The sequence below is a fragment of the Myotis nattereri genome (genome assembly GCF_964212035.1).
Source record: "Myotis nattereri genome assembly, chromosome: 2".
NCBI classification, from domain to species: Eukaryota; Metazoa; Chordata; class Mammalia; order Chiroptera; family Vespertilionidae; genus Myotis; species Myotis nattereri.
Genome location: NC_138076.1, coordinates 172,464,758 through 172,479,879, shown reverse-complemented (window position 1 = coordinate 172,479,879; position 15,122 = coordinate 172,464,758). Strand labels below are relative to the sequence as shown.

The 15,122-nt window shown below is 36.0% G+C and overlaps 1 protein-coding gene across 6 annotated transcripts in view; it reads left to right on the top strand.

Annotated features, from left to right (window-relative positions):
- The window catches only part of PPHLN1 (periphilin 1), a 103,516-nt gene that overhangs the window by 33,947 nt on the left and 54,447 nt on the right, over positions 1-15,122 (top strand). For 3 of the 6 annotated variants that reach the window (XM_081082836.1, XM_081082832.1, XM_081082835.1), the window contains 2 exons: positions 4,321-4,532; positions 15,046-15,102. In XM_081082836.1, the coding sequence (XP_080938962.1) occupies positions 4,321-4,532; positions 15,046-15,102 (269 nt within the window). The remainder of the gene's footprint in view (positions 1-4,320; positions 4,533-15,045; positions 15,103-15,122) is intronic. The other 3 variants (XM_081082833.1, XM_081082837.1, XM_081082834.1) reach the window with 1 other exon arrangement.

Below are 15,122 nucleotides of genomic sequence, written 5' to 3'. Positions count from 1 at the left end.
AAAAAGCCCTTCTGATACGAGATTTCTCATATTTTCTCTTGGAAACAAGAATTTTTCTCTTTAGCCCTTTTATTTTCTTCTTTCCTTCAGTGCCATTCTCTTCTACTTAGTTTCTTTGTCTTATTTTCTCCTGTTGATTTTTGGCTTCTTCCTTATCAGTAACATTCTTGAGTCTTAAATTATGAGTTTCTCCTTCTACAGGAAATTAACCCTTTTCCTCAATTTCCAGATGTGATCAAATAAGCCCCTTCCCTCAAAATACTGTCCCAATTCTCTCCCTTCTTCCCTCTGTCAAATTTTATTGACAAAAAAGTAATGGCTTAAAAAATACCTTAATTTTTTCTAATGTGCTTTGGTTTCCAAAGCTTCACTGGGCAGCCCATTCACTGGTCACATGACTCCTAGGTTTTAAATGCAGAGATCTCTTCCAGCTTCTGCAGTATTTGATATTACTTTCTTTTTCCTTTTAATAATTTCCTTCCTATGCTTTTTAGTCACTGCTTTTAAATTTTTTTTTCACTGTTCTGACTACTCTGTTCTTGTTTGCATAATACCCTTTAATTCTGCTCTGCTTTTTCTTGAAGCTTGGAATACTTTTTCTACCACCTAAATTTGTGCTGTTCAAAATGGGGACCACTAGCTGAATGTGCCTATTGAGCACTTGAAATATGGCAGTTCACACAGATGTTCTGTAAGTATAAAATACACAGATTTTCAAGATTTACAATGAAAAAGAGAATATAGCCTGGACAGTGTGGCTCAGTTGGTTGGAGCATTGTCCCATACATGAAAGGTCACGAATTCGATTCTATATTCTCTGTGAGGGCACGTGTGGGTTTAGTCCCAGGTCGGGGCACATATGAGAGGTATCCTATCGCTGTTTCTCTTACATCAATGTTTCTCTTCCTTTCTCTCTCCTTCTCCCTCTCTCTCTCAAATCAGTAAAACATATCCTTGGGTAAGGATTAAAAAAAGTAAGAGAAAAAGAGAATATTAAATATCTCACCAAAATTTTAATATTGATTACATGTTGATAATATTTGTAATAAATTGGGTTAAGTAAAAAAATACTAAAATTTCACCTATGATACTTTAGTTTTCAAATATTCTTAGTATATTTGAGGTTCGAAACAATGTTGATCTAAATTTCATCTTTAAAAACTTACAGGTTAGTTTTCCATCTTATATACTTTTCTCTTCTGAATTACAGTACTAGCCCTCTGGAATATTTATGTCCCATTCTCCCAATCTGATACTAAGCTTCTTCAGAGTCAGGGTAGTTCTTCATAGTTCGTTTCATACACACACATGAATAAATGATGGCTAATATTATCACTTTATCAAAGAGGATACTTACAGTAGAGGATACCAGTTGTGATGTTTTTGTGTGTGTGTGTGTTTTTTGTTGTTGTTTTCTTTTAATCCTCACCCAAGGATATTTTTCCATTGATTTTTATAGCGAGTAGAAGGGATGGGGAGAGACAGAGAGAGAGAGAGAGAAACATCAATGTTGGTTGCCTCCAGCATGCTCCCTGAGCCTACAACCGAGGTACTTTACCGGAATTGAACCCGGGACCCTTCAGTCCTCGGGCCAACGCTCTGTCCACTGAGCCAAACCAGATGGGTCCAATTGTGATGTTTTTGCTTAATGCTATCGGCAATAGGAGAGGTTGATGTGAAGGGGAGGAGACATTACTTTGCTCTGAGATGTTAAAATCTGACATGTATTTTCCCCAAGTGTATCCAGCCACGCAGGCCACTGAGATAGTTCTGAACTGTTTATTATGTTGTGATTTTACTGCCATCTGGCGTCAGGACCAGGAAACTGTAGCTCAGCGTTTCTTTTCTTTCTCCCCAGAGAAAGTAGGCAATCTTTTCTCTCAATATTGGCCTCCTCTTCTCCATCCCTAAAGTAAGTTAACAGTAAGAGCTCATTTTATTTCAGTGTATGAGACCTTTATTCTCCCCTTGGAGCACTCTTCCCTTGGCTCTCTTGATAACTTACCACTTTCCTTCATGTTTCTGTGACCATCTTTCATTTTCAGACTGCCCATTTCTCTCTCAGTGTGGTAGTTTTCTAGCCCCAAATTCTGGGCCCTCTACTCTTTTTATCCTTTGTTTTCATCCATAGTCAAGGCTTAAATACTGCCTATCTACTGACAAATTTATTGTTATAACCAAAATCTCTTCGGGTCTTTGCATCAGTATCTCTAGTTGCCTACCAAGAGGTTTACGTGAGGTTTCAAATTTAACATGTTCGAATCTAAGATGCCATCCCTACTTCTCATAGGTTTCTTTTCTCATTTCAATAATCCATCACTGCCAGAATTCTGGGAATCAGCTTAATATTTCCTGACACACTTACTACATTTACCATGTGCCATTGAGTCCACCAAGGTGTGTTCTTGTACATGTTAAATTTGTGACTCCTTTTTTGCTCTGCCGTATCTAAGCTGTTACTATCTCTAGCCTGGACTGAGTAGGTTACCAGTTAGTTTCCCTGCATGCACTCTTGATTGTATTTCCATGTTTTATTTTTATTTTTTTAATATTAGCCTTTCTGACTAACCCGGGAGTCCTGTGGTGGGAGAGATTGCATGCATTTGGTTCACCATTAGGTCCCTAGCACCTGGTACAGTTCCTAAAACCTGTGTAATACCTGTACAGCCACTCTGGCTTTCACTGATGTTGATGTGACTTCTGTAGTTTTAGTGATTAAACTTGAATATATTAGAATTTCTTTATTTTTGTATTTTGTTCAAGTTCATTAATCATGAGTTTTTACTGTTTTCTGTTTTGTTTTGTTTTTGCTTAGAGAAACTTAAGTGTAACTATAAAGGCAATATATTTTGGATACTAATCAGATAATGACAACAACCTACTTACATATTGGGGAGTGCCAGTCAATATGCTGAAATTATTTTTAACATTGGAAATTTTATGCCATTGCTTTGTCTTTTAGCATTCTTCTGAAATTTAAAGGTCTTTAATTTTTTAAAAATATATTTTTATTGATTTCAGAGAGGAAGGGAGAGGAAGAGAGAGAGACAGAAACATCAATGATGAGAATCAGTGATCGGCTGCCTCCTGCACACCCCCCACTGGGGATCGAGCCCACAACCTGGGCATGTACCCTTCACCAGAATCGAACCCGGGACCCTTCAGTCTGCAGGCCGCCGCTCTATGCACTGAGCCAAACCAGCTAGGGCTAAAGTTTTTTAATTTTAATACGAAGGTACATTTGCTAAATCTTCAATTAAAACCGGTCTGATTCCACATGTTATTTTAAATAGAAGCTCAAGTCTTGATAGTTTAATAATTTTGATTTGCTTTATGGGTTTTTTAAAAATTATTTTTAATTGATTTCAGAGAGGAAGAGAGAGGTAGAAACATCAATGATGAGAGAGAATCAGATGGGGGCCCGCAACCTAGGCATGTGCCCTGACCTGGAATCGAAACGTGACCTCCTAGTTTATAGATTGACGCTCAACCACTGAGCCATGCTGGTTAAGCTGCTTTGTATTTTAAAGATAGTTTTGATTTTGTAAAATTTTGCTAAGTTAGGCTTGCGTCCTACTTTGAATTAAGGATATTGCTTAATAAAGAAGTTTAATTTGTAAAAATAAAAGTGATTATAAAAAGTTGGTTTTTAGAGATAAGAATACGAATTCAGAAAACAGTGATTTAATAAGTATATATCAGGGTTTCTCAGCCTTGTCATTATTAACATTTTTGGTCAGGTAGTTTATTGTTGTGTATATGGGAGCTGTCCTGGGCATTGTAGGGTTTAGCAGTATCCCTGCCCTCTCCCCACCAGTGGTACCCCTTCTTCTCTAATTGTGATAACAGACATGTCTGTAGGTATAGCCAGATTGTCATGTGGGGGAAAAATCTCAACATTTGAAAATCAGTATATACTGTACTTAAAAGGCGATAATAGGCTATGGAGTACCTCACTTAGGAAGTCTTTGGCATCCTTTAGGTGTCCGAGAATATGACAGCTGGGTGGTATATTGCTAATGGCAAAAAGAAGTAGAAGCTATATGACTGTATTGGTTTCACATTTTAAAATTACTGTGCTTGCTTTAGAATAAATAAACTTTTACACTTACCACCTGGTTCTATCCCAAACTATGAAAAAACGATGCATTCTAAAACATATTTCACTGATAGTTTCATTTTGTGGGCTGACTTCAGAAGTTAGGTGGTGGTAGAAAAGGGAACCAAGATTACAACTTGTAGAGTAGCTGGTATTCAGAGCTTTTGCCATTTGTGAATATGTGGGGTAAAGGATATAATTAACCTCGTTTCTTTTCAAAGGGACATGAGAGATGGCTTTAGAAGAAAAAGCTTCCATGCTTCCCATTATGTGAGAGACCGGTCTCCTCATAAAAGAGAAAATCCATTTTTAAGAGAATCACCTGTTGGCAGAAAGGATTCTCCACACAGCAGATCTGGCTCCAGTGTCAGTAGTAGAAGCTACTCTCCAGAAAGAAGCAAAACTTACTCTTTCCATCAGTCTCAACATCGAAGTATGTATTTTAAAAACTTTTCCTTTTTCTTTCACACTGAAGAGAAAGTACTAAGACAGATTGCCTTTTAGGTGCTGTAAAAGGTATATTTTTTAACATTTTCTTTTTTAAAATTTCAAACTTATATGGACAAGAATGGCATTCTGTGCAATAATGTCATCCTGACTGAGTTGCTCAGTGTGTGTGGGAATAAATAAATTAAATCTTCCTGTATTATATTTCTAGACTCTACTACCTGCTCATTCACAAAAAATTTACTCTTGCCTTCTATATTCAAGGCACTGTGTTAGATAGAAAGATGTCTCTGTCACCAAGGAACTAGAATATGTATATGTATTTTCCCCCAACTGATAACAACTTTATCAATTTGTAAATATAGCATATGTGAAATATAACTGGTACAAGAATTGATATGCCATAAATGAGCTAACGTAACACGGGCAGGTCAAGATAAGAGAGATTCTCGCTCTGGGGATGGGAGAACATGACATTTGGGCTTATCTTTCATTTCAGATTTCTGTAAGTGTAGAAGTACCTACTAGGTATAAGGAATTTTAAGTTGAGAAATCAGAAAAGTCTAGGATATTTTTCCTTTTTAACTCCTTTTCTATTATCTGTTTTTTTCAAATAATAACATTTTTAGTTTAACAGTCCGTGCCTCCTGGGTGTTAAGATTGATGTAAATTGACTTCAGGTTATCAGAATGTCTCCATTGGAGCTGTTGCTTGATTCCTGTACTTAAGAAACATTTGTCAATTGTTTACTATTTTCAGAACTAGATAAATTTTTTTTACTACATGTGTATGAATGGTCATGCACTTACATATGTCTGAATGCTTAAAATGTTTTTAGAATAGTTCCAGGTAACTGAAAGTTTTATTCTGGAGTTCAGTGTTAACAGTCTGATATTTCCTTCCTCTCTCCCACCACCCTTCTTTCCCTCAAGGAGAAAAACTATCTCAAAGTTGTAATGTGTGCTCATATGCACAGCCAGAAATATCCAAAATTAGCCAAATACCTTCTAGGAACATAGTTTTTTTTTGTGTGTGTGCATGACTTAAAACCAAATCTATTAATGATTTGATTAAGAGGAGGAAAGTATCTTGGGAAACTGATTATGAAGCCTTTCAAACAAAACATGAGTAAATGGAGGCTTGAAATTCTTACTTGACAGCTTATAAGAAAGCTGTTATTTATGATAGTTATTGGTGAATTAGCCTTATCTTTTTTATTTCACCTCTAAAACAGATCTCTAGGGAGGCATCTCTATCTGCTCTTGGCTTGGTTAGTTAGTGGCCAGAGCTCTAATATCTTGAGATGAAATATGGAGGAGCCACCATCATGCTCTTGTCATAGGGTTTCCAATATACTTCTCTCATCCTTCAAGATCTAATGCCTTTAATATCTGGAGTGATGAGAGGATAACAAAGAATGGTGGGAGACTAAAGTATGCGATGGATTAAGTGAAATAGAGCATATGACTTTGTTAATACCATTATGTTTATTTTATTAAGTCATTTAGCTTTGAAAGTAAACTGTAATCAAGAAAAAAAGTTTGTTCTGGGGAAACTCTCTTTACAAAGTACTTTGGTTGATTCCTTAACTATTTGGGCTGATCTTTTTTTGTGTGTTAACCCTCACCCAAGGATGTTTTTCCCATTGATTTTTAGAGAGAGTGGTAGTGAGAGAGAGAAAGAGAAAGAAACAGCAATGTGAGAGAGACACATCAATTGGCTGCCTCCTGCACGTGCCCCAACTGGGGCTGGGGATCAAACCTGCAACCCAGGTACATGCCCTTGACTTGGAATCAAACCCACAACCCTTCCATGTGGGATCAGATGCTCTAACCAATGAACCTGCTGGCCATGGCTGGGCTGAACATTAAATGTTTTTCTATACTCCTTTCATGTAAATGGTTTTCAGAATAGTTGCATAAGATCATCTTGCAGAAAGTCTTGTTTTGATCAGTAAATGGGAAAAGTAATTATTATTTTACATATTTATGATACCAACTTTTGCTTTAAATCTAATTGTAACAAATATTGATAGCACCTTACCTTGCTTTTCTTCAAAAAAAAGGACTGATAAACAGGGTCCTTCAATGATCAGTCATTTAAACTGGGCTAATTAGCAGTATTGGATTAGTTTAGTTTACTAATGTAAATGAAAATTTTGCCATAGATTTTATTTTTATTTTTAAAGTACCTTAAATTCGATTTTTTCCCCATATATTTTTATTGATTTCAGAGAGGAAGGGAGAGGGAGAGAGAGAGAGAGAGAAACATCAATGATGACAATCCTTAATCGGCTGCGTCCTGCACGCTCCTTACTGGAGATCTTGCCCGCAACCCGGGCATGTTCCCTTGACTGAAGTCAAACCTGGGACCCTTCAGTCCACAGGCTGCTGCTCTATCCACTGGGCTAAACCAGTTAGGGCTTGCCATAGATATAAAATGTTTGTATAAATAACAAGTAAAAATAATTTAGTTAACTTTACCATTTTGCTAATTCTCTAACTTTTACTTTTTATTCATACTTTTAGAGTAATTTTACTTATTTTAGTAATTACTATTTGGCCACGGTAACCATTTTTTAAATCAAAAATTGTTTTTCAATTACAGTTGACATTCAACATTATATTATTTTCAGGTGTACAGCACTGTGGTTAGAAATTTGTATAACTTGTGAAGTAGACCGCCTGCTATAATTCTAGTACCTACCTGGCACATGGTAACCATTTAAGGACTAATTATTCATAATTCTTCTGTGCATTTAATGTCTGTTATGTGCTTAATTATAAGCCACAGAATGATTTTCACTCCTTTTTCATCTCAGCTAGTTATACATGTGCACACGAACACACACATACACACATGCATTTGATTATATTTCTCTTACTTGGCTTTTTGGGTTAAACCTATGGAACTTTATTCTGCTTTAGACTGATTATTCTCCTAAATCAGTGTTTTTATCATGTGCTTCATGTATAAGACTTTTGCCTATAACTTAATTGGACTAATGTGGTCAAAGCTGTGACTACCACGTTATTTTTGTTCTTTTTTGTTATCCATATTTACATGCCACCAGTGTGGGTTGTCCTAGTTAAACTCATTTTCTTTTCCTTTGCTTATGAGACTGTTCTAGTTAAAATTGTTTTGTCACGTATACCTTGAATATTTTTTTAAAATATGTTTTATTAACTTTTTAGAGCAAGAGAGGAGAAGGGAGAGGAGGGATGGAGAGGTAGAAACATCAATGAGAAAGAAACATTATGCTCCCGCAGCTCCCCTCACTGGGGATCGAGCCTGCAACCTGGACATGTGCCCTGACCACCGGAATGGAACCATGACCTCTTGGTTCTTAGATTGACGCTCAACCACTGAGCCACACTGGTGGGGCTTGAATATTTTTACTTGAAGTTTATTTTTATTCTAATTAACCAAACATCTCCCCATTTGTCAGCTCTCTTGGATATTTACTTTCCTATTTGACTCCCCCTTTTCAAATGAATCCTATTGTTTTCCTAGCTCAACTATTATTTATCTTTTGTTTAGGATTGTGGCATTAGTAATGCACCAGAGATCACTAATATCCATTCTTTGTTAAAGTACATCCTGTGATGTTTAATGTATCACAATCTAGCCTTTCCATCTTTGTATAGCTCACTTTAATAAAACAATTAAAATATTTTCCTGTAGGACACATTTGTAATACCTTAACTAATAAAAAAAAAATAAAAAAAATATTTTCCTGTAACATGTACATAATGCTATTTATCTTAAACCCATAAAGATAATATATTTTTTTATATTATAACCATTTATGTATTTGAAGAGTCCCATCATAATCTTCTCAATTTTTGTTTTTCAGGTATAAATATATTTAGTTCTTTCAGCTGTTCCTTTTATTTGGCAGATTTTGGACCTTTTGCTTTGCTAAATATTTTTCTGTTCCTTTCAAGTTGTGATGCCAGAAGTGAACTTCTATATTGTCAACCACATTGCATTACTGACCCTTACTGAGACTGCAGACAATTGAAACCTAAACTATTTTTCTATATTTTATTCTTAAACAAAATGCTCTTCAGCTGTACTTTTTCCGGTGCAATTGTTTATGTGTAGTTAACGCATTAAAAAAATCTAGTTATGCTAAATTTCATCTAATTAACTTTGGCTTATGATTCTCTTCCATAGAGGCTTAAAAATCTCATTTAGTGATCCTATATATTAGCAGCAGATAAATAACTTTGTTTTATCTGCAAATGAAGTATGCATTATGCGCTTTATATTAACCATTAATAATTTTGTTGAGTAGCTTAAGGCCTAATATTGAAACTTTAGAGACCTTTCTCTGTGGACGTCAGCCATTTATCTGCATCATTTGCTGTTATTCAACCAGTTGTGATCCCCAATCTTGTCTTTTTTCCACTTGAGGATTTAATGGAAGACTTGGTACTTTGTCGAAATTCAAGTTACAAAGCATTTCCTCTGTCAAAATAATGGCATAAAATTGCCTTGTCTTTTTTTTTTTTTTTTTTTTTTTAAACACTAGGGGCTTTGTGGCTCCTGGGATGATTATGTCAGTGACTATAAACTGCCTCTTTGTTAATTAATTCTAAACAGTTGCTAGAGATTATAATGTCAACTTTACCAGTGATTCTCATACATGAATTAGGCAGTGTGACATTTTGGTTGAATTTTTAAAATATCATTATTCTGGAAGATTTGGAAGTTTATTGTTTTTGTTGATCTGTGTCTGTTTGTATTTCTTTCTTTTTAAATCTTTATTGCTGAAAGTATTACATATGTCCCCCTTTCTCCCCATTGACCCCTTAGCCCACCCCTGCCCCTGGCCTTTACCACACTGTTGTCTGTGTCCATGGGTTATGCATATATGCGTACAAGTTCTTTGGTTGAACATGTGTCTGTTTTTCTTTAATTCTGACTTTGGGCCTACCCTCCCACCCTCCCACCCTCCCCTTACTTTCTTTTTTAATCCTCACCCGATGATATGCTTATGGATTCCTTTAGAGAGCGAGAGAAAAACATCAATGTGAGAGAGAAACATTGATTTGTTGCCTTCCTTGCATGCCCCAACCAGGAATCGAACCCACAACCTTTTGTTGTATGGGATGACGCTCTAATCAACTGAGCCATCCAGCCAGGGCTCCCCTTGTTTTTATTTCTAAATATATTTTTATTGATTTCAGAAAGGAAGGGAGAGGGAGAGAAAGATAGAAACATCAATGATGAGAAAGAATCATTAATCGGCTGCCTCCTGCATGCCCCCTACTGGGGATCAAGCTGGAAACCTAGGCATGTGCCCTGCCTGGGAATTGAACTTTGACCTTCTGGTTCATAGGCTGACCCTCAACCACTGAGCCATACCGACCAGGCTTCCCTTATTTCTTGATATCAGCAACCATTATTACAAATAGAAGATATTTTAAAGAAAGACTATTATTAATCTATGCTTAATCCATTTTGAAAGCATATCTAAGATAACTGAAAATGTGTAAGAATTAAAAAATACTATTTTAATTTGACGTTGGGTGGTGGGCACACAATGCAGTATACTGATCGTGTATCATAGAAATCTACACTTGAAACCTATATGGTCTTGTTGAACAATGTTACCCCAATAAATTTAATAAAAAATAAAATGAAAAAAATACTATATTGAGAAGAGAATATTTGGAAGATAGACTTTGTTATTGAACACCAATGTAATGGGAAAAGACACATGTCTAAAGACCTGGTTGGCTGTGAATAAATTTGGAAGTCCACATTAATTTTTGGATTATAGCTGAAATTCCAATAAAATTTAGAAGCTTAAGTCTGCCTTTATAAGGAAGGCTTTTCTGTGCAGGTTTAGATGGTAATGGGGATATAGAAATAAGGCTTTATCCTAAGATCTTGTATATTAGGCAGTAGGAAGGAAGGTTAAGTTCATTCTCTTAGCAGCTGAATATAGTGTTTCTTGGTTTGAAAGTCACTGTATTTATGATCAATATTCATACAGTCTTTCATTTAGCAAAAATATATTTCAAATAAATGGTTAGCCAAGCAAGAAAGATCCAGTCTTTGCCCTCTGAGTTTATGATCTAGTGATGGAGACAAACAAGTCATTACATAGGAATAGACATTTTAGGTAAAATCTGAAGGATGGGTAAAAGTTGGTGGAAAGATGCAAGTGGTAAAGGCTTATGAGCTATCTCATGTGGAGTACCTGAAATGTAATTTAGTCTCCTGGAAGATCTTGGACTGTTAACTGGTCCATGCTATTATTGTGCAGTGGAATTAGATACTATATATTCTTTTTGTTAGAAACTCTGTTGCTTACTCACAAGAGAGCTTTGTCTGTGAGTTTCCTGGGGAAATCCTAGGAGTATAACTACGGTTTTTCAAGCAACTGAAATGACCATGGTTCTAAAAAGTAATTAGTTAATGATGTTTCCATATGTGTAGGCATTTATAGTATCTCTGTTTTAGGGCTTAGTGTGCTCTGTCAATAGCAAATATTTGTAATGTACTAATGATATGTTTGATTGATGTTTTAAAAAGTGAGCTCAAGTGGTTTTAGCTGATTACTAAAGAAGAGTTCTATTTAGAAGTGCACTTCCAAAGTATTCATAGTTAATATGCCTTTACTTCAACTTGCTGCATTTTTAACCTTCTGAAGATGATTACTTTAGGGAAACGGAAGTGATGCAAAGCTTTATCTACCCCTCAAGTTGTTGTTTTTGTGGGGTTTTTTTTTCCTCTCTCTCTTTTTTGAGTCTTTACCACAGAGCATTTTCTTCTGTCCCCTCTATTTTCTGTTTTATATCCTTCTGAATAAATCAGTAGATCTCTAGGAAATCCTGCTCCTCCTAACCAAGAGCCCCAAATTTGTATGTCATCATTCATAATGGAGAAAATAAGTTATTTCCTTATCTTCTTTGTCAGCACCACATCTTCATTTGTTCATATCTTAATTTCTCTTTCAAAGCTTCAAGGGGAAGATGATTGACCTGTGCCATGACTTTTTTTTGTTTCTTGAAAAGACTTTTTTCTTCACTTTTTATTGAATTTATTGGGGTGACACTGGTTAACAAAATTATACAGGTTTCAGGTACACAATTCCACAACATCATTTGTACACTGTATTGTGTGTTCACCACCCCAAGTCAAGTCTCCTTTCATCACCATTTATTCCCCCGATACCCTCCTTAAACTACCCTCACCCTTCTCTCCCTAGCAATCAACACACTGTTGTTCATGTCTATGAGTTTTATTGAAAAGACTTTCATTCAAAATTGTGTTTTGTTCCTATATGTCAGGCACTGTACCAAGAATTTAATAATATGCAAGACAGACTCCATAATTTTATTATCTTTAATGATGATTTTTTTTTCTAGTAGTGTCCTTTGTTCTTTCATGGATTATCAATAACAATACTTAATTAGGATTGGATGAGTCTGGTTAGGTTTGTCAGGACAACACATCAGAAAGAAAGCATATTTCTGAAAGATTGTGTCAAATTTACAGCTATTATATTTAAAGAGTCATCAAATATTGTTTTATTAATATTTAAATCGGCTATTATTTCAGAGAGTCACCAAATGTTAAATTTTTATAGAACTTTTAAATGTTTGTTAGAATAATAATCTGCTTCTCTAGCTTTGATTTCATCTGCATGGGAAGAACTTTATACCTGGTCTATGGAACCAGTATTTGAAATTCCTCTTCATTTTCTTCCTTCCCATTTATTCTTTCACTCACCAAAATATTGACTTGGATTTTGATTTCCTTACTGCCCTATTCAGAATTTTTCTTTCCTGGTTTCTTTCCTTTATCCTAATTTGGAACTTATTTTCTTTAGCAAGTCACAGCAAAGGCAGAAATGTGTTGAGCCTTTTTGTCCTGCTCTCAAGCAGGGAGTTAGTACTGCTTACTAAGATCCTGTGTGAGATGAATTTGAGATAATAGATAATAGGTAAGGAGTAGCATCCTGTCAGAAATAAAGACGTGTGAACTTAAGAAGCAGATTTGAAAAATATGGGTGTTTATAGTGTTGGTTGGAGCCACAGAAGTATAGCAGAGCAGAAAGAACTGGGCTTAGGAACACTCACTTGGAGGAACAATAACCAATAAAGAAGAAAGAGAAAGGTGTAGATAGGAAGTATAAACACAGAAGTACAAAGGTAGGAAAACCAAATGGCAAAATATTAAAAAAAAACAAAAACTTGTTTAGTTTTTATTATATGCTTGTCTTATTATATTTATTAATATGCTGTAGTAGAGGACAAGAAGAAAGATCCTTGGTTGTTTTTTGTTCTTGTTGTTTTTAGTTGATCTTTACAGACAATGGAAGGGAGAAGGAGAGAAAAGAGAAACATCAATGTGATAGTGACACATATATTGGCAGCCTCATGCACACCCCCTATCTGTGATTGAGGTTGCAACCAGGCATGTGCCTGACTGGGAATTGAACCTGCAATCTTTCGGTGCACAGGATGACACCTGCCAGGACAAGACCCTTGGTTTTAATATAAACATATCCTTGGAAACTCTGGGATGAGGAGTTTAAGCACAGTGGGGTTGTTTCTACTATCTTTTGTATTAAAATATACTCTAAAATTTAACAAATTAAAACAACCACTTGATTTTTTTTTTTTTTTTTTTTTTTTTTATGATTCTGCAATTTGAGCCAGGTTCAGCTGGGTGGTTTTACTAGTCTGTTAAAATTTATTAAATAGTCCAAGCTTGTTTAGGGCAGCATGGCTAGAACTCTGTAGTTAAATGTGGTAATTCCTGTAGTGTCTCTGAAATTTGGAATTGAAATCAATAAACATAGCATGTATTAGTAAACTGACTCTATGGAGGGGAAAACTACCTGATTTGTGATGTTTGCCGGTATCCATGGAGTAAATACTACCACTGTGGCTGATTTCAGGCTACCCATGTGGAGTCATTAAACTTGCAGTTTGGAAGAGATGCAGACATTCCACTCTCACCAGCTAACACGAGCCAGCCTCAGACTCCAGACACTCCTGTAAAACATCCCTGTCCTAATTTCTTGATCTACAAAGAATTTGAGACAGGTTAACAAAATAAACACTTAATAAAAAATAGGGTTAAGAAAATGGGTGAAGGCTTTTATGTAAAAGGAAATTTAAATGAAAATAAAAATAAGAATAAAGTTAGTAATATATTAAATAAATGCCTATAATAAGGCTCTCAGTAGTTGCTGTAGGTGAACTAAGGATTTGCCTAAAGCAAAGAGGAAATGAGCAGTAATAGTGTTCGCAGTGTACCTTGGGTAAAAACATATCAGCTGCTCAGGAGGAACAAACATTTCCTGATGATAGATCAGTGAACAATAAGAGGGACGCTGCATCTTCAACAACATTCTTCCAAAAGTAGGAGGGCACCATTTGTTTAATACAAGGTGCTGACAGTGCCAAAATGGTTCAGAAAAGGTATGTTGTTTTCTTAGAAAAAAAGGTAAAATTGGCAATTTGGGATCTATAATAGAAGAAGGAATTTGTATGTTGCAAAGATATCTGGGAATCTCTGCTAGTATATTTAGGCTATTTAGAAAGCTGATTCCATCTGCATCAAGTATTTGCAGGAAGCTAATAAAATATTTACATGCTTCTAAGTATGAGATAATTAGGGATTCAACAAAGACAGTAGCTGTGGATTTAGGTATAAAGAAAATTCATCACCCTAGCCGATTTGGCTCAGTAGATAGAGCGTTGGTTGGCCTGCGACTGAAGGCTCCTGGGTTCTATTCAGGTCAAGGGCACGTACCTCAGTTGCAGGCTCTTCCCCGGTCCAGGCCCTGGTGGGGACGCATGCAGGACTCACATTCATATTTCTCTGTCTTTCCCTCTCTCTGCCACTCTCTCTAAAAATCAATGGAAAAATATCCTTGGGTGAGGATAAAACAAAAAAAAAGAAAATTCATCTATGAGAAAGTTAGTATAAAAAGAAATAGCACGATCTAGTAATAGGCTTCCTGTTGAGAGCATTTCAAAATAACTACTATGAAATTATTCCTGTGTTCTTTTTTATTGCTAATGATAATTCATTTTTGATATTTTGGTGTCATTCCTTAATCAGTCCTTTGAATGTTGATTTTATGGAGGAGATTAGAGTAGGCTCTTAAAATTAAGAGTAAGATATGATCTCATCTTCAATTTTTGGTATCTTATTCTGTGATCCTTTCCTCATTTCTTTCTGCCCATGCTATCCTTGGTTAGCCTCATCTTCATATTTCATGTTGTTGGTCTTGGACCCAACCCACTTATGATCTTAAGCAGGTTTTTTCCTGTTCCTGTTCCTCCTCTGCAGTGGTGGCTGATCAGGCAGCCGTACTTGAAGGCAGGTTAGGAAAGAGGTTAGGGTCACCAGCAAGTGCTTAGAGTTCCTGTTCTCATCACTATCACTTCTGGGTCCTTCTCTTGTTCCTCCTGGGCACAGAGGTGCTTGCTGGTAGTAATTCCTCCCTGCCCACCTTTCCTTAGAACCCGTGCGTGCTGCTGCTTCCTACAAACGGCAGAATGAAGGAAAGCCAGCAAGAGGTGAGTTTTGAGCTAGATTT